The sequence below is a fragment of the Miscanthus floridulus genome, chromosome 8, assembly GCF_019320115.1.
Source record: "Miscanthus floridulus cultivar M001 chromosome 8, ASM1932011v1, whole genome shotgun sequence".
In the NCBI taxonomy this organism is placed as follows: Eukaryota; Viridiplantae; Streptophyta; class Magnoliopsida; order Poales; family Poaceae; genus Miscanthus; species Miscanthus floridulus.
Window position 1 is genome coordinate 106,613,291 of NC_089587.1, and position 18,238 is coordinate 106,631,528.

Here is an 18,238-nt window from a genome sequence, read left to right on the forward strand (position 1 = left end):
GGATTTAACACCATATTCGCACTTGACTGGAGGTGCTTTGTAAATTAACCTTTCTTTTTTCTTTTTCTTTGTCTTTGGTGGCTCCGGTCATTGATTCTTAAGACCGTAGAGCCACTCATTGAAACGAACACTTCGCAAATCCATAACGCTACAAGGGAATACATTAGTACACGCGCACCTATAGAGACAAACATTTAAACATATACACTTTTCCACTTACTTCGTGTTTGTTCGGACACACAAACTCCAATGTATTTGAAACGACCAGATTTCTACGAAGGGAAATCCACAGAGTCAAAGTGTATTATGACCGTTGTAGATCATATTACCCAAATTCCAATCGAATACCACATCCATACAATGATAATACCAGAGTACATAAAGTGCGGAATTACATAAATTATTACATCGCCGCATTGGCGGAATCAAAAGTAGCATTCATTCAGAACAGCTTGAAGATAAGATCGCCAAACTCGAGCGTAGGAACGAACCCTCAACCATCAAACTCCTCAGAGCTATAATCCTCAGCAGAACCTGTGTGCCAAAATTTATCAGTACGATTTGTACTGGCCACTCCCACCCTATGAGCATTGCTTTGCGAAAATTGGATGCAAGTGAGATATAATAAAAAAGGAACCTATAAGGCTGGGGTTTCCTATGTTTTATCATATCAAGTACATAAGAATAGTTGGTCAAGTTTTAACACCATTCCCACACACATTCCACCCCATTTCCATCCAGAGCCAGGTTTCGATCCTGGGATCGACATACCACCATCTCCACATCATCACCATACCATACCATCGCTCAGTCTATAGGCCAACTCCCTCTCGGCACTGTCTCAAGGCCCGTAGCCCCTAGCTACGACCGACACTCTCTCACAGGGGAAGAAGAGAAGAACTCATCTCACTATCTAGTTTAAGCGAAACCCAGGAAAGGTCCATAGCCGACAAGTCGTCACATGTATCGATCGATTAACCATACACTCTACAGAGGTTTTACATAACCACAATATCTACCTTCTTCGCTGACCATCGTCAACTGGGCTGATTCTGGCCGCTTGCTAGCCTAGGATAATGCCACTCTACCATTCAGCCCTAGTACACCCCAAGTCTAGTCTGGGGTGGCTGAAACTGTGAGTCATGAGCCGGGTCCACAAGGTCTCCATAAAGTCTCAGAAGGGTGTGGGGGAAATCCTCCGCGCCCCGTACCTCCTTACACTGTCCGCTATCAACCTAGTAGTAGTGGCAATATCCTACCAAGTAGTCCGGCCGTCCCGCACCATATAGGGCGAGTGGTACGTAAGGCTTCCCGGTGAATCTGAGTACTAGTAAGTCCTTAGGGATGACCAAGCCAGAATGTCTTCATCAGGGTTTCCATTTACCGTGCCACACACACACCTACCCTGGGCTCCTCCCATCACAGGTTCACACCCAGGGCCACCTCATATACCATTTACCCACCACAGGTATCCATTCCAGGGGTGCCCAGGTAGCACCACATGGCAAGACTTGCCCCAGGCTCATTGTATACTCCAACTTGGTCGACACAACCCTTACCCTCCACGCACCCAAGTCACACACGTAGCACTCTCCCCATAGTCCAGATACACCAGTTTCCACCACGCATCAATGTAGTACAAGCGTAGTAGAGAGTAATAAGCAATGAAATATAGCAGCAAGCGTGGGTCTAGCCTAATAGCAGGGTGAGCAGGGGTAAGGTTGCGTCAAGGTAAAGGCCATCAAGAAAGCATATTACCATGCAAGTCCTATCATAGTGTGATTACAACAATAAAGTAAAGCAATAGCAGCTCTATATTAGCCATGCGTAATAGGTGCTACGAGGTTGGGTGGGATGTGGCACCTTCAGTGAAGTCGTCTTCGTACTCCTTATGGTACTCTCGGTCCTCGTCCGTCTGGTTGTCCTCCGAGTCTGCAAACGATCGCATTATAGTCGCGTCAGCGACGCCTATAGAATAGCACAAAAAGCAATGATGATTCAAAAGAGCCAAATGCACTCAAACATGGGTTCATTGCATAGAGCTCGATTTTAGATAAATTTTGGTCCTAGTCTTGTATTTTTTTGAGTTCGTATGAATTAGTTATGAATTCCCGAAGTTTAAATCCATTTCTAAAAATAGTAAAGGCTGGTTAATTCAGGGCTGACACGTGTCACGCTGTGACTGATCCACATGGCATGCTGACGTTAGTGTGACGTCAACATGACGTCATCGTCTCGGTTCTGTACTGACAGGTGGGGTTCCGCTGACGTCATCATGACGCCAGCATGACGTCATCTACGTCATTAGCTACTGACAGGTGGGACCAGGGGCTTTTGGGTCACTGACATCTGGGTCCGATCAATCGGTCAATGTTGACCGGTCAACGGTCAATATAGGCTGGGCCTCGACTGGGCTGGTTGGGCCTGGATATGGGCTAGGCTTTGGCCCGCCACGTGGCCCGCACTGGTGCGGCCATGTCGCCTTAGTGGGCCATTAACGGGCCGTGGTCTGCAGCGCAGGTGAGGCGCGGTTCATGGTGAACCCGCCTGCATTGGTCCATAGACCACAGAGCCGGTCTATGAAGGACTTGGTCCACTTACTCTTTCCCAGGGTTTGGTTCACGTGCACGACGTGGTCGTGGTCGGAGCTTGGCGAGAGCTGCTCGGATGTGGTCGACGCGGTCGTGGTCGGTGCTCGGCGGAGCTGCTCGGGACGTGGTTGGGTGTGGGTGGTGGTCAGTGCTCAGCGAGGCTGCTCGGGATGGGTCGACGCGGTCGTGGTCGATGCTCGGTGAGGCTGCTCGGGATGTGGTCGACGCGGTCGTGGTCGGTGCTCGGCGGAGCTGCTCGGAATGTGGTCAACATCGCTGTAGCTGATCGGGGCGGCGCTCCTGGCTCCGACGAGGTCCTCCCCGCAACGGCTTCCTTCTCCACCTTGCTTCTCCCTCCTCCCTCTCTCTCGGCTTGACGTTGGTGGTGCTGTGACACCAGCGGCGGCGGCGAACGGGCTGAGGGTTAGGGCTCATAGATGTTGGCTTTTTATAGCCGAGCTCCAAGGGCTCCAATGGTGGACGACGATCGGGCGGTGGTGATCCGTGAGGCGCATCCGACGGTCCACGTGCGGTAGCGTAGGCGCGGCGCAAGGGGAAACAGGGTCATGCGACGTGCGTGACCCCGGGCCCACGTCTGCTCCGCGGTCGGCCCCCGGTCGCGGGGAGGAATGCGTGGGCGAGGGGAAGAAGACGCTACTGTGCTGACAAGCGGGGTCGGGTCGTCAGGCGCTTGGCGTGTTGTGCGCTGCGTGCGGCGCGTGATGGCTGTCGAGCGGGGCCCGACTCGTTAGCGGCTATGCGCGTGCGGGCGGCGACGCCAGGCCAACTTCGTGGGCTACGCGCATGAAAGGGCAGGCGAGGCTTGGCTGGGCTAGCTGGGCCGGTCGAGGCAGGCTAGGCTGAGCTGCTGCCTCCTCCTTTCGTTATTTTATCCTTTGAGTTGAGTATTAATTGTTTGAAGGTTTATTAATTAATAAAGGAGTTAGTCACGTATCACATAAAGCAATGAAAGTCCAAATCACATGTTACAATAATTACTATGCATGCAAGGTTTTTACGTGTTGGGGATTTAAGCACTCATATATGACATGGGTCATGATATGGTTATGAAAATGACTACTTAGGTTTATTTACATGCAGTATCTAGGGTTGGCTCCTACACATGGCACTCAACATTGCATGGGGTCAAAACAAAAATTTTGTAGATGTGATTTTTGGTGTGTGGATTTTTGAGTTGTTACAGTATTCTCAGGGTTTATCATAGCTCGATCTCCGCATTCGCACAGAGGAGGTTCCTCAAGTCGTCTAACGCAGCTAGGTGCTTCTCCTTAGCCGTCATTGGCAGGGGGTTATGGGGTGGAAACCCATCGCTTGAAGTGCTCACGTGGATGTCTCCCTCTACATCAATCTCTAAAAGAGGTACCTAGGGTCAACTTGTCTGCATCGTCGATCCACTAAAAGAAAAAGCACCTCTTATGGTCCTACACAACAATATTCCAACAAAATATTAGTAGGCTACTTACACAAATGATGAAAAAAGATAGTGGAAACATTACTTACATTAAAACACATGCATGCGTAGAAGCAACGCGCCGCTGTGTCTGGATGTCTCGATTGAATTACGTCGACCGGGGAAATCATAGTCACAGTTAGTCAGTTATGGACATGGAGGTCAGGAGGGACGGGTGCATTTTGCTAGACGCATCGGGGTATAATTCTCAAGGATGACCCCGTTTTTGCCAAAACTCCTACCGATACATTTCTTGCATCTAACAAACGGTTGTTATTTAACAAACAAAAATCAAAACAATAAATTAATGTCAATAAGAACCAAATACAATTAAATGCTAATTTCATTTTAAGATCCAAAAGCAATTAACATTAAACCCTAAACCTAGGGTTCCCATTTGATGCACAATAATGAACCCATAACATAACACATGCGCTGTGGTTATCTAGGTTTGCTAGCTTTTCCACGCCTTGGCATCATCCAACGGTTGATAATACAAATAAAAAATTGCATGAAACCCTAAGTAATGAGTTTCTTAGGTTGAAAAATGACTAATGTATACCGAATCGATGCGAAAAAAAACTAGGGAGGTGGAGCGAGGGATACCTTCCTTGACGCTTTATGCTCAACTCAAAGTTTTCAAGGGCCAATATGCCCAATTCAAGAGTCAGGGACGACTACGGGCGAGCCTATACGAGGCCGAGGCCCAAGCAAGCGAAACGCTTGGGACGCCCTGTGTCGTGTCCGAGACCGGCAGAGAGGTCTCTGAATGGGATCCCACCGTAGGGAGGCACCGAGCCACCGAGGCCCAGCGAACGGCCTCGGCACCCACTAGAGAAACCCTCCGGTACTCTTGGAGCGCGTCTCCGGACCGCTAGCCGACTCCCAGCGAACGGGGTACGGGCCTCCACTCGGACTTACCCGATAACAGCTCACCGGAAATGCCGTCGCTCGCGCCCACCGAGGGTAGCGTGGCATCTTCCACCCCTCCTTCCGAGCGAAAAGGAAGCGCGAGGGTCGAACAAAAAGTCAGGAGAATCCCTGACGGCCCTCTTGCTCCGCGCAGAGGCTAAGGGACTCTTCCTGCAAAACATTGCCGAGGCCCAGCGACTTGGGCTCGCACACGAGGGGGCTCGGCAATACAAAACCTCCTTCCGAGCGAAAAGGAAGCGCGAGGGTCGTACAAAAAGCCGGGTGGACCCCTGACGGCCCTCTCGGTCCAGGCGGAGGCTAAGGGGCTCTTCCCGCAGCGTCGTCGAGGCCCTGCGATCCGAACTCGCACCCACGGGCCCGGCAAACACAATGTAAACTCCTCACTCGAAAGAGAAAAAAGCCCCTGGAGAAGTGAAATCACTCCTCCAGGGCCTCGGGGGCTACACCCGACGGGTGCGCTCGCGCGCACCCACCGAAACCTCGAGTACGAAAACACCATCCCGACAGGAACTATCAAGGGCCGATTCTCGTCAGAACCTCAGGGGGAGTGCCTCCACTCCCCCCTCGGCTCGGGGGCTACTGTCGGATACCGTAAAAAGGGGTACCCTAAGCAGAAACCAAAGAAAATGGCTCAGACCCTAAACAAAAACTAGCAAGACAAACGGGGTCTCAGCCAAAAATCTCCGATTCGCCCGAGGCCTCCTCGCCGAGGTCTGCAATTCTCCGACTCGCCCGAGGCCCCCTTGCCGCTGGCCTCGGGCGACCCCCCACCGAAGGCCTCGGCCGACCCCTTCTCTCGTCACAGGCCTCGGCTGGGCCACCGATCCTCCGTCTCGCGCGAGGCGGGCACGGGAGCACTCCGCTGCCTCTTCCTCCTCCCGTCCCTCTGACAAAACGTCGTGTCGCATTAACTCAGCCAACTGCTGCCCCTGACATCAGCCGCATGCTCGGCACAGTACAGCAGAACGACTGACGGGACAGGAGGCAGGACTGGGCAGGGGTTACCCGCCACTGTGCCAACCACTATGCGCGTGGGTGACGCCCATGCCTCACTGTGCTGCCAACTCCTGCTCCGAGAACAACGCAGCATGGGGAGCCACGTCTGGGCTACTGTGGCCTCGGAACCAGTACCCAGGACCAATAATTCTCTTCAGAGCCCCGGCAGTCAGCCTCAGGGGCTCGGCAGCCTGAGGATCCATGCCCGTCGCCCCCCCCCCCCCCCCCCCCCGCGATGGCTCGGCCTCGGCATCTGCAGAGCCACGGCCCCCCACGACGCCGTCACGCGATGACCAGCACGTCGTCCGCCATGCCCTGCGTCAAGCTGTACGGGAGCCTCACTATGCCCAAAACCAAGTACGACAGGCGCATCACTTCTGCATGACAAGGACGGGGGCACTCCATCGACCATGCCACGAACAGTGGCCGGCTACAGGGCTCGAACACGCCACCTCTATTAATAAAGCGTTAGGTAGCAATATGTGTACGTCCCAGTTTCTCCCTTAGAGTATAAAAGTGAGGGATTGGGGCCATTTCTAGGGGGGAACGGGCAGAAAAGACGAACACACCGATAGAACTACACACTTCTACGCTGTTTGAGAACAACGTCTCAAACAGCCCGCACCACCCTCGCCGAGACCTGGGGCTAACCCCCTCTCTCACCTAGCTTGTAACCCCCTACTACGAGCACTCCGGTGCAAGGAATACAAGATCGATCTCTCAGACTGGACGTAGGGCCTCGATTGCCCGAACCAGTATAAACCTTGTGTCTCTTTGCATCACCATCCGGGATTAGGGGCACGCAGCACAAATTCACTCGTTGGTTGAGGGACCCCCGGTCCCGAAACACCGACAGAACTCATGCTAGCTTTCCATCACCTTAGTTAGGATTCATGCGTTTCTTTGGCGAGCGTTGTAGGCCACTCCCGTCCTATACTGTTTCGTTCGGTTTACCCTATATTCAGTTTGTTCAGTTTTTTTTAGTTAGAACAGTATTTTTCTTTCACAACATTTCAGTCGAAACAGTGCTTTCAGCTAAGATTCAGCAAACCGAACGGGGCCACTATATTTAACGTCGGTCAAGTTTTAAAGGCTCCACAGGTCTAAAATTAATTAATACCAGACCTCATCTTTTTTCCGCCGACATTAGCGCCATGTTCGATTGGACTTGTTTGACTTATAAGCCGTATTTTTTCAGTCAACGAACAATATTTTTCTCTCACACCAAATCAGCCAACAATATTTTCAACCATAGCTTATCAGCCAACAATATTTTCAGCCATGGCTTATCACCCAAACAAGCTCGAACAAACATGGCTTAGATCTCCTTTGAAAATTGGCCACTGCACACATGGCCGTACAGTGTGCACTGAGCCACTGACTGAAGAAAAGGCGTCGTCTTCTCGTCGATGCAAAACGATTTTCCTGCCAATTTCCTGAACTGTTCAAGTTGTGCTGCAGAAGAGAGAAGACCATCGCAGGCAACTCAACAACGGCTAAGCATGAATAAATTAGAATAACAATGATGTTGCATGTTGCATCTTGCAGCCGCCCAGGCACATTCAAGCGGTTCTGTTCTATCTGCACGAGGCTCTCCTCTGCCGTAGGCGCGCCAACCACATGCAAATATGCTCAACGAAGAACGAACTTCAACGGAACCACATGCAAATTTGTTTGGGAGGGCGTAAACGGTATGGATCTTTCTTGACCGTTAGGATGAGATAGCAATTCTAAACTTTTTTATGCCTATAAACATTTTTCTCAGATATCGAATATGGATATATATATGCATCGGATAACCAATCGGACGGATAATCCGGATTGGTAAGTCAGGTTATTAAATTTGGATAGTTCTATCAGATATCTTTTGGAATGGACAGCAAGCTAAAACAATTTCAGTCTAAAGGGAATAAACGAAGTATAGTTTTTCAGCATGTTCGTTGGTTGATTTCTAGGCTGATAAGTCCGACTGATGCTAATTTGTTATGAGAGAAAAATATTGTACCATGACTGATAAACCCTGCCTGAAACCAACAAGCTGATTTTTCCCCTAAAGAAGTATGAGCTTCACACGGCGTGTTTGGTTTGGAGAGAGACCCAAGTCATGCAGCATGGAATGGTCTAGCATGGATTCATCCGGTGATTTTTGGTGGAACCTCATGGTCCGTCTCGGTAGGCATATCCAAACGCCTGGGCTAGCTTCCATACCAGGATAGGATGATTCCGCATGGCCTCGTGATGCGTACCAAACATGTTGTAAAATATTACTTAAAGTAAATTCGGGAAATACACATGTCTAGTTAATGTATTTTTTTCTTTGCCAGAGATTTTTAAATTTAACCACAATTTGAGCCTATTGACTAAAATGTGTTATAGTGAATTTACAGTTTTTTGGTATTTTAATAAGTGTCTTTAAGAATTTAAAACATGCGATATATACATGAATGTTGCCTTTACTCAATATTTGAAGAAATATTTGTGATTGACATTGTTCAAATCCGGCTCAACCTACATTCGATACACATTTATTCGTGTTTTTAACCGAGACAAATTCATATTCGTTTTGGTATCCTATATTATTCATATCTTATTCCGATTTATAAAAAAAAATGAAAATAAAATCAGTGTAAGTTACATTCGTACACATTGGATCCGATTCAGGATGAGAGCAAGTACGCGGAAAGTGACCCGTCCGCAGACAAATTTTGCTCACACATCCTTCGATACGACCTGCGTGCGAGGGCGGAGAGAACAAAAGATGAAGCGAGAGACGCCAACTCAAGGGCGACGACGAATGGACCGCCACACACCAGTTACCAGTACACCTCCCTCGTGTTGCCGTTGCTCCCCACCTCCCCAGCCCTACTCGGTGACCCAGCCAGAGATCTCTGCCGCGGGGCCCGCCCGCCCCCTTCCGGACGCCGACGGGCAATGGCCGCCTCCCCACTATATAATCCCGCCTCCCCGTTTCCCAACCGGCCTCTAGCTACAGCAGCGCATTCACTCGCTCCTCCTCCGGCTGTCGTCGTTACCCAAGCAGACCACCTCGGCTCATCTCCGCGCCTCCTCCTCTGTCCAAGGCAGGAGGAAGCTTGGCGGCGGCGGCGTTGGGCAGCGGCGGCTGCTGCAATGGTGGACGTGGACCGACGGATGGCCGGCCTCAGCCTCACCCCGGCGGCGCACGCGGCGGGGCTGCGCCGCCTGTCCACGCGCGCCGCGGCGCGTCCTTCCTCCTCGGCGTCGGCGGCCTCCCCGCGGCAGCACGGGCTGCACTCCTTCGCTCCGCTGGCCGCCGCGGTGCTGGAGCACCTCCGGGCCTGCCCCGGGGTGGCCGCCGTGCTCCCGGGCCTCACGGAGCTGGAGCTGGCGCGCGCCGAGGCCGAGCTCGGGTTCGCGTTCCCGCCCGACCTCCGCGCCGTCCTCGCCGCGGGCCTCCCGTCGGGGCCCGGGTTCCCCGACTGGCGCTCCCGCTCCGGGCTCCGCTCAGCGTTCGACCTCCCCATCGCGGCGGCGTCGCTGCAGATCGCTCGCGGAGCGCTGTGGCCCCGGTGCTGGGGCGCGCGCCCCGCCGACCCGGACCGCGCGCTGCGGCTCGCGCGCTCCGCCATCCGACGCGCGCCGCTGCTCGTGCCGCTCTTCGACCGCTGCTTCCTGCCCTGCCGCCCCTGCCTCGCGGGCAACCCGGTGTTCTTCGTCACTGACGACCGCGTCCTCTGCGTCGGCCTCGACGTCCTCCACTTCTTCACCCGCGACGCCTGCTTCCAGCCGCTGGACCCGCGGGCGGCGCCGACACCGGTGGCGCCGCAGCAGCAGCACGCCGGCGAGGCTGCCGCGACAACGCCGTGCACGCGCCGCAGCCTCGACGCGGCGTGCGGCGGCAAGGCGCCGCGCTGGATCGACTTCTGGAGCGACGCGGCGTCCGACCGCCGCCGCCGCGACTCGTCCTCGTCGGAGGCGTCCACCGCGTCGTCGCGGTCCTCCGGGTGCGCGTCGCCGCCGCCGCCGGCCAGGCGGTCCAGGAACCCGCACTGGGTGGACAGCTACCTTGACCGGCTGGGCCACGTGCTGAGGAAGGGCGGGTGGAGGGACACGGAGGTGACGGAGATGGTCGAGGTGGCGGCCTCCGGGGGTGTGTTCGACGGCGAGGAGGCCGCCCCCGCCGCGGTGGACTCAGACGCGGTGCTCGACGCGCTCCTGCTCAAGGCCGACCGGTGCTCCGACTCGCTCCGGCGGGCCGGGTGGAGCTCCGAGGACGTGTCGGACGCGCTGGGGCTGGACCTCCGCCGTTGCAAGGAGCGGCCGCGCCCCGCCGTGCGGGTGCCGCCGGAGATCGCCGTCAAGGTCGAGCGGCTCGCGCAGTCGGTGGGGGCGCGCCCCTGACTGACTGACGGACTGACCTACCTCCCGCCGCCGTCACCGCAGCCGTGGCAGCATGGTCACATCAGCCCAGCCGCCGCTGGGAGGCACTTGCCACCGGACCGGTGGCTGCCATTTTCTTTTCTTAGATTAGAGAAAAGTTGCTCTTTTTCTTTACTTTTTCACTATACAAGAAAAAGAATACTTGTACTTTAATCAAGTAGTAAAAACTGTACGAAAAGTTAACCCCACGATCATGTCCATGCGAGGATGTAATTAAATGCTTGGAAGTGAGTAGTAGGAGTACTACTAACGGCTACCTACATTGATTGACGTTGCAAGAAATGTCATGTATCCTCGTCGTAGGAGTATCTTCGTGATTCAGAGCCAACGGTACCGGAAAAAAGAGGTAAAAATACAGCAATGTCACAGTAATTAGCAGGAAATTTACACCAGATATTCGCGTTCTATGGGACGAGGAAGAAACCCGTGTGCCGGGACCGTACTCGGCTACTCGCAGAAGTAGTGGTTTTGTTTTTTCAATCTTTTGATCAGCAAACTGTACTTTTTGTCCATTCTTTGGGTGCCAAGGTGGATGCCGATGTCTCCCGCCAATCTAGATCTCATCTGCCGACTCATTTCCAGTAGCAAACGGTCAGATTCCAGCCTTCCAGGTATCGTGCTGCCGTACCAGTATAATTTTGTGTGAGATCTAGTACAAGTCTCCGCTCTTGCACGTACCCCGGACGTATTCTGTTCAGAGTCTATTCACCATTTCACCCGTCACGATTTGTGCTCATCTCATGATTTTACCGTCTTCTTTTCAACCCTTCGCTTTTGAAGCCATGAGTGAAATTGTTGGTGGGGTAATGCTCGTGCAGTCATGCATGCACTTCGGAAAAGAGCAGCCTTGTTCCAATGCCGTGCGGGCCGCGGAGGCAAAGCGAGCGAACGCACACGCGCGCGGCCGGCCGGCCGGCCTCGGGAGCCACGCCACGCGGTCGTATCCCTGCCCGGCGCCCGCCCTGCTCCTTCACTGCCGCTGCCGCCGCCGCCGCCGCATGTGCCTGTGCGGCGGCTGGCGGCTGGCGGCTGCGCGCGTGCAGGGCGCTAGGGCGCAGCGCGTTCCCACTGCGCTCGCCCTGCGCACTGCGCTAGCCTCCATGTCCTGTGAGCGCTGAGAGCGACAGGTTTGGGCGGCGTTGGGGAATACGGACTGCGGGTCTGCGGCCGGCGCGCCCCCTCGATTCAATGCGGCGGCGTGCGCGCTGCCCTGTGCCCTGTGCCCTGTGCCCTGTGCCGCGCGGCGTCGCGGAAAGCGGAGCCACGGCCTGTGGCGGAACAGCGACGCGTGACCGAGCCCCCGCGCGCTCTCCTCTCAGCCTCTCACGCGTGTGTCCGGCGTGCCGGTGGTCCTGGCGTCCTCCTGCGCCGGCCGTGGCTGCTCGTCGTCGTGTCGCGACCGTTGATTTGAAATGGTTGCCAAAAGACTAAAGCTGCCAACTTTGATGGAAGCAGGGGGGGACGGTGACATGCACGCAGCACGCTGGCTGGGGTTCCCAGTAGTACAGGTACAGTACTTCGCTGTGAGCATTGGTCGAACCTGGGAGAGGTTCTATGAATTTTGAACTCGGGAGGTGCGGTGCGGTAAAGCAGAGGTGCGGTGCGGAGGCGCAGCTTTCACTAGCGTTAGACTGGCCCGTTTGGATTGTTTTAGATTTTATTATTACTGTCTTTTTTATTTTTTACGGAGTGACTGATACAAAAAAAAAAAATTCCAACACACGAATTTTAAAGATCTCAGAATCTAGATGAGCCTAGACAATAGTGGACGCTGAATTCATAGAATCTCCGTCGAATCCGAATCCAAACGACACCTAAATTAACCCAGCTTGGTTTACGCCGCAACTTGGGATTAAAAGTAAAAGCAGCGTAGTAGTAATCTTTTAATCTGTCCCTTTTTACCGTGCCGATGCTCGACAAAGAGGCTGTTCGGCTGGTAGGTGGAATAGTGAATTTTAGATTATTTCGGATGGTTGAACAGTATTCTATGAGAGAAAATAAGCTGAAACAAACTTACAGCCGAACGCCTTCAAAGCTTACAGCCGTTCCTTCAAAGTATATTACAGCTACTCTTGTGGCTTCAACATCGTGTCCAGCGTCCCACTTCGTACTGTCCGCCACAACGGGAGTTTCTTACTCTTGCACACTATCCTTTATGCAAACGGTGCTGCTAATTTTCAAGTAAACAATTACCATGGTGAAAGAACAAGAGCAAGGGCGAGCGTGCTGCATGCGCAGCAAAACGGTGAAACAAAGAAAAGGATACCAGAGTGGTTAAAAAAGGATCGAGGAAGATACCAGAAAAGAAGATCCAAGGAATAATGATATACACTATATACACATTTTGTAACAACTAACAACATAGTCGACAAAAGGCACCTTGTAGCTCCCCGTGCCGGCGACTACAACCCTAGCTGCCACTGTCCCCTCCTCCCACTCCCACGGCCCTCGCTGTCACTAGAGGGAGCCGCCAGATGCTCGCGCTGCTCCCAAAGAAGAGGGGGGAGGTCCAATGAACCCGTTCGATGGTCGTGACTACGTGGGAGACGGCATGTGGTGAGTGGTGACTGAGCGGCCTGGCTTGGCTTCCTTGATTGTGGCTCCTATTCGGCATCATGGTGGCCGCTTGGGTAGTCTTGAAATTGAAAGCCAAAATAAAGATCCATAATGTCACAAGAAGAATGGAAGAAGAGGTGATATAACTTATTAAAGATCCAAGAGGCGCAATGCAAAGGATTAAACAAACAGGAGTAATTGGTCAATTAATCATGACTTAATAGAGATTAAAGAGTATCTAAATGGTGTTTTAGGGCAAAAAAAGATAACATGAATCCACAATAGATTGTACAAGGTGATTTAAAATTTAGATTTATAAGAGGGCTAAAGAATTGAACAATTTGTGAGAGAGTTAGATAGTGGTTTTGATGAGGAATGAAGCTCACCAAAAGGAAACTAAATGTTAGATTGATTTGCCATCGACAGAAATTGCACCCAGCCATTGTATAGGAGTAGGAGAAAAAAGAAGAGAGCAAGACGACAATACCTTTAAGCCAAGAAAACAATCGACGATAGCTATAGATTTGTGTCAGATGCAATTGGCGCGCATAGATAAAGGGCTGATACAACCAGACAGAAACAAAACTATCTGTAAAAATTAATTTAAGTAAAAAAGAAAATAAAATAAAATGTCACAATAGAAAAATGCTAGCTATTAATGCTAGTAAGACTTTTGACCATGCTACGATTTGATCATCTAGTATAGAAAATATGAGAATTTCCAGTAGGAGCCCTCAAATTAAAGACCCTACTTTTGATTTGAGGAGAAAATATGAGCATCTCCGACAAGAACCCTCAAATTAAAGACCCTAGTTTTGATTTGGGGAGAAAATATGAGCATCTCCAACAGCAACCCTCAAATTAGGCTTTCTCTACTTTTAAGGATCAAATTTTTTTTTTGCATGTACTTAACAGGAAACTTCAAATAGGGCCCTCAAATTCGTTCTAGTGGACACTGATATATGGAACTCACTTGTGATTCGGCCATAGCCACCATCGTTCCAATCGATTGAGCTATGGAGGCGTGGGAGAGGCGGAGGAGCATCGGACAGAGCACGGGGAGGTCCAATCGATGACACAGGGAAGGGGGTTGCGGCGGGTCAAGTGCCTCGGCAGGATGAGAGGAGCTGCTAGGCCTCGTTGGGACAGGACGAGCGCCGATGAACTAGGAACGGGTGCCGGGGAGGGGAGCCACGCCTGGACGAGGGGCACATCTTCATTGGGGGAGTCGCGCATGAGGAGGGGAAGAGGACAACAACCCAAGAAATAGTGGGGACAAAAAAAGAAGACGTGCTGAGGCGCCAGAGTGAGTTGTTGCGGTTGTGGGAAAATATTCCGTGAAAAAAGTAGAGAGCTCCCCATACACTCTTGTAAGATGGAGGTAAGGAACAATTTAGGGACCTTCATAAAGTAGATAGTAGAGTTTTAGCTCTGTTAGTTTTTTTTTTCTCAAGCACCAAAAAGTATATTAGAGATCCTATTGGAGACGACATAGTTGTTCAACTCTATGAGTTCCTCAAATAACAACTAAAGCCATGCCTATACGAGGTAAATATGCACCGGACCTAATCCTTGCCGTTCGCAAGGATGTGCGAATCATCGTGTTATTGGCAGTATCATGCACGCATGATGCATCACGATGATTGTACGACGGATCGAAACAGGGTTCTGTTATAACCTCTCCATCCAAAAAAAAATATAATTCTAATATAGTATCAACTTAAGTATCTTCTAATTAAATTTAACTAACTATATATAAGAACATCAATATTTATAATGTCAAAGTAATATTATTAGATTTTTCATAAGATATACGCACTTTCATAATACTCATTTGGTGTTGTCAATATTAACATTTTACAAATATATTTGGTCAGACTTCAAACACTTTAACTAAAAATACATTATTATTTTTTCTTTTTTTGCGCGTACAGAGGTAGTATAAACAAAGAACTTGCACGCTACCTTTCCGAAGACAAAATCTGGCTCATGTCCCGTCGCATTTCTCTGGTGAAAGAATACCGCTCGCTCGTGCTAGAGGTTGGGGTGCGACTTGGAGTCCATGGACCCTGGCATGTCACACCAAGAAACGTTTGCCGCAAACCCATGCACGCACATGGCTCATTCATTGCTGTAGTGACCAATGCAACGCCGATCAGACACACTCCAATGTCGAATCCAGACCAGATATATAAGAGCTCGCGAATTCGCGGTGCCACGGTTACTGGAACCTGCGTTGTTGATCCATTTTTTGTTAGAAAAAAGAGATAGATACGCAGGCACTACACTACACATAAGTAAACTCACCCTATATACACACGAACACACCGTACACCAAGATCACTTTTTTTTTCTTTCAAAAATCATACCGAGAACACTTTTAGCCGCTGCTGAAAGAATAATTATCGCTAATGCTGCAGTCAAAGCGTCCGTCCGCCTGGATGCTTGCTACCTGGGCCTGCGGACAAGCCTGCTGGCTGCTGGACGACTTCTACGGCTTCTACAAAACTGGACGTTTCGACGACTTTCCCACTCCGCCTCGCTGTGTTCTCCACCGCTGCACCTGTGCTGCCCGCTTGCCACGGCCACCTCCAACGAGCGGGCGAGCCTCCATGCTGCCGCCGGGGTTTGGTCGCTCGCCGGTGCCGCTGACTAGCCGGGCCAACCTAGCAACAGCCACGTAGGCACCCAATGCTGCGTGTGTCCAGCAACTAGGAGAGGGGTCCGTCGCTGGCCGGGCCCAGACCAAGCGCAGGCGCAGCTGGCCGCTACCAGGCCGCGCCACCATCCTCGCCCGTTGGCTGGCCGGAACCGGCCGTTCCCTGCTCTGTTATGCGTCGTACGGAAGAAGAAGGTTAAAAAACGCATGTTGCAAGCATATATTTCAAGTGTTTCAGATGTTTCAGAGTTATGTTGTAAGTATTTTAGACGGATGTTGCAAAAGTAGATCGAGATGTTTCATATGTTGCAATGGTTGTACACGTATGTTGCAAGCGTTTGTTTTCAATATTTTATCTGTGTTTTTAGACGTATGTTGCAAGCGCATTTATCTAAATATTGCATATGTTTTTACACATATGTTGCAAGTGTTTTATCTGGATGTTGCGTATGTTTGCAATGGTTTTTAAGTGTTTCAAGAACATGTTTTAAGTGTTTCATTTGTCTTCAGACATATGTTGCATGTAGATGTTTGAAAAGTAGATCGGGTGTTGCATATGGGATATGCGTGGGAAACAGGACGGGGCGCGAGTGGTCCCCAAGCGCAGTCAGGCGGTGCGGGTGTGCGGGCAGAGGCATGCTAGCGTAAGCGTGGGTGTGGAGTGCGGCGCGCTCGGAAAACAGAGTGCAGCGCGGGTGTCCGTCCAAATATCCGGACGCTTAGCACCACTGAGTATTTATTCCAAGGTGGACACCGAAAACCTAACTCTTAGGACTTTATCACATGGTCCTACAGTACACGGGGCCGTCGATAGCTGAACCATACAGATCGGATCCCTTGGCAAATCCACCGTACGTCCGTGTGACGACCAAAGCTTCTTCTTTCGCGAGGACGGGCACGACCTGAGCGGAAAGGCACGCCCATCGCTCTCCGAGGCCGAGGTGGTGCGCGCATCGGTGCATGACTGCATGGCTATGGGCTCTGGTCCGTTTTCGTACCGCGGCGCACGAGCTCGCAGCAGTTTTAGCGTGGTTTGATGATGATGATCGATCCCCACGTGCTGGGCTTGGGGACGAGCGCGCGGTTTCTGGCGTCCTCGTGGTCGGCCGCAGCGCCCTCCGGCGCTCCCAGGTCCCCAGCTCAGCGCCGCACGGGGTTTGGAGGCCAGCCGGTGTGATGGTCGTCCATGTTACACATCGTTCCTTCTTGTTTTGGAGCGACGAGCTACTGATCACGCCTTCGAAGTAGTAGTAATCCATCATCCAGCCATCCATGTGATCGAAACGCAACTATGATTGGGATTAGTTGGAGCAATGCTACAAGATACGGCCAAAGCATGGTTTGGCAGGTGGCAGTGGTTTTCTTTGTCGGCGGCGCACACGCCACGCACGCTAGACGTAGAGCTAGCGATGGAATACATCGGGATAGCCACTCTCCGTTTGTTGGGACGTACGAACCATCGGCGTTCAGGACGACAGCACCCTCGACGACCTCGAGTAGTGTACAATAATCGATCCATGGGAAGCCGTAAACAAGCCGCCTCCTACATACTCGTTGGCCGCTGCGCGCGCGCTCGGGAGGGAGGGGCAGATTGGAGAGGGTCCCCGTGCATCTCCCCGGTGCGGTGCCTGCCTGCCCGCGCTCGCCGTGTTTCGAATCCGAGGTGAAACGCCCGCCAGCGCAGCCCCAAGCACCCCCGCGGCCGAATTTTTTATTTATCAGCCATTTTTTTTGAATTTTTTTCACAAATACACATGTACGATTTCAAAATCTGAATCCTTAGCTCGACGCCATCGTTGCTGGCGCCGAGGTCTTGGCCTCGACGCAGACGTGGCGCTGACTTGGCAGTCAGCTCGGCGCCGTGGTCTCTGGCGCCAAGCTCTGTATTACGTATGGGCCCACCCTTCATTTCTCTCTTCCTCTCTCTCTCTAACGCTCCCCGAACCACCGCTGCCGCCCCGCCGCCGTCGCCCACCCGCGCCACCGCGTCCACGCGTGCCCTCGCCCGCGCCACCGCGCCCACACATGCGGTCGTGCCGCCTCACCGCGAGGAGCGCCGGTCGTCCCGCGCCCGCCGCGCACCGCCCCTCCAACCCCGCGCCGTCTCGTCCGTCCCGGCTCGCGAGGTCCGCCGCGCGCATAGGCGATCCCTCTGGTGACCCCGGCCGCGACACGGCCCGGATCCCAGCGTGCCGCGACCTCGCCGTCGATCCCGTCCTCCACGTCCGCGTCGCATCGTTGCCTTGACTTGGACAGGTAAAATTTTTGAATATGCAATGTAGGTACTTAGTTAGCTTGAATTGTAGTGCTACTTAGATTATTTGATAGTTTCTAGTAAATGACATGATGTAGGTAGTTGATTTAGTTAGTGAGATAGGTATAGTTAGATAAATATAGTTAGATAGCTAGTGACATAGGTACATAGATATAATTATTAGATAGCTAGTTGATTTTGTTAGTGAGATAAATATAGTTAGGTACATAGACATAGTTATTTAAGGTGTAGTTGGTTAGTATTTATTATAGAGGTACTATATAACAGCTACTTGGAACTAAACAGACTGTATTTTAATTTTTGTTTGAACTACTAGATGAATAATCTAGTGAGCATAT

At 51.9% G+C, this 18,238-nt stretch overlaps 1 protein-coding gene across 1 annotated transcript; it reads left to right on the plus strand.

The window, feature by feature from the left end:
- The first annotated feature begins 8,827 nt into the window (after positions 1-8,827).
- On the plus strand, positions 8,828-10,746 carry LOC136473192 (uncharacterized). The gene is made up of 2 exons (XM_066470869.1): positions 8,828-10,681; positions 10,733-10,746. Exon 1 carries the CDS (start codon positions 8,923-8,925, stop codon positions 10,369-10,371), a length of 1,449 nt encoding a protein of 482 aa, XP_066326966.1. The 5' UTR covers positions 8,828-8,922; the 3' UTR covers positions 10,372-10,681; positions 10,733-10,746.
- Positions 10,747-18,238: the final 7,492 nt, after the last annotated feature.

Excerpts from the sequence above, each read along its gene's own strand:
- LOC136473192 (XM_066470869.1), top strand. The coding sequence starts at position 8,923 with ATGGCCGCCTCCCCACTATATAATCCCGCCTCCCCGTTTCCCAACCGG.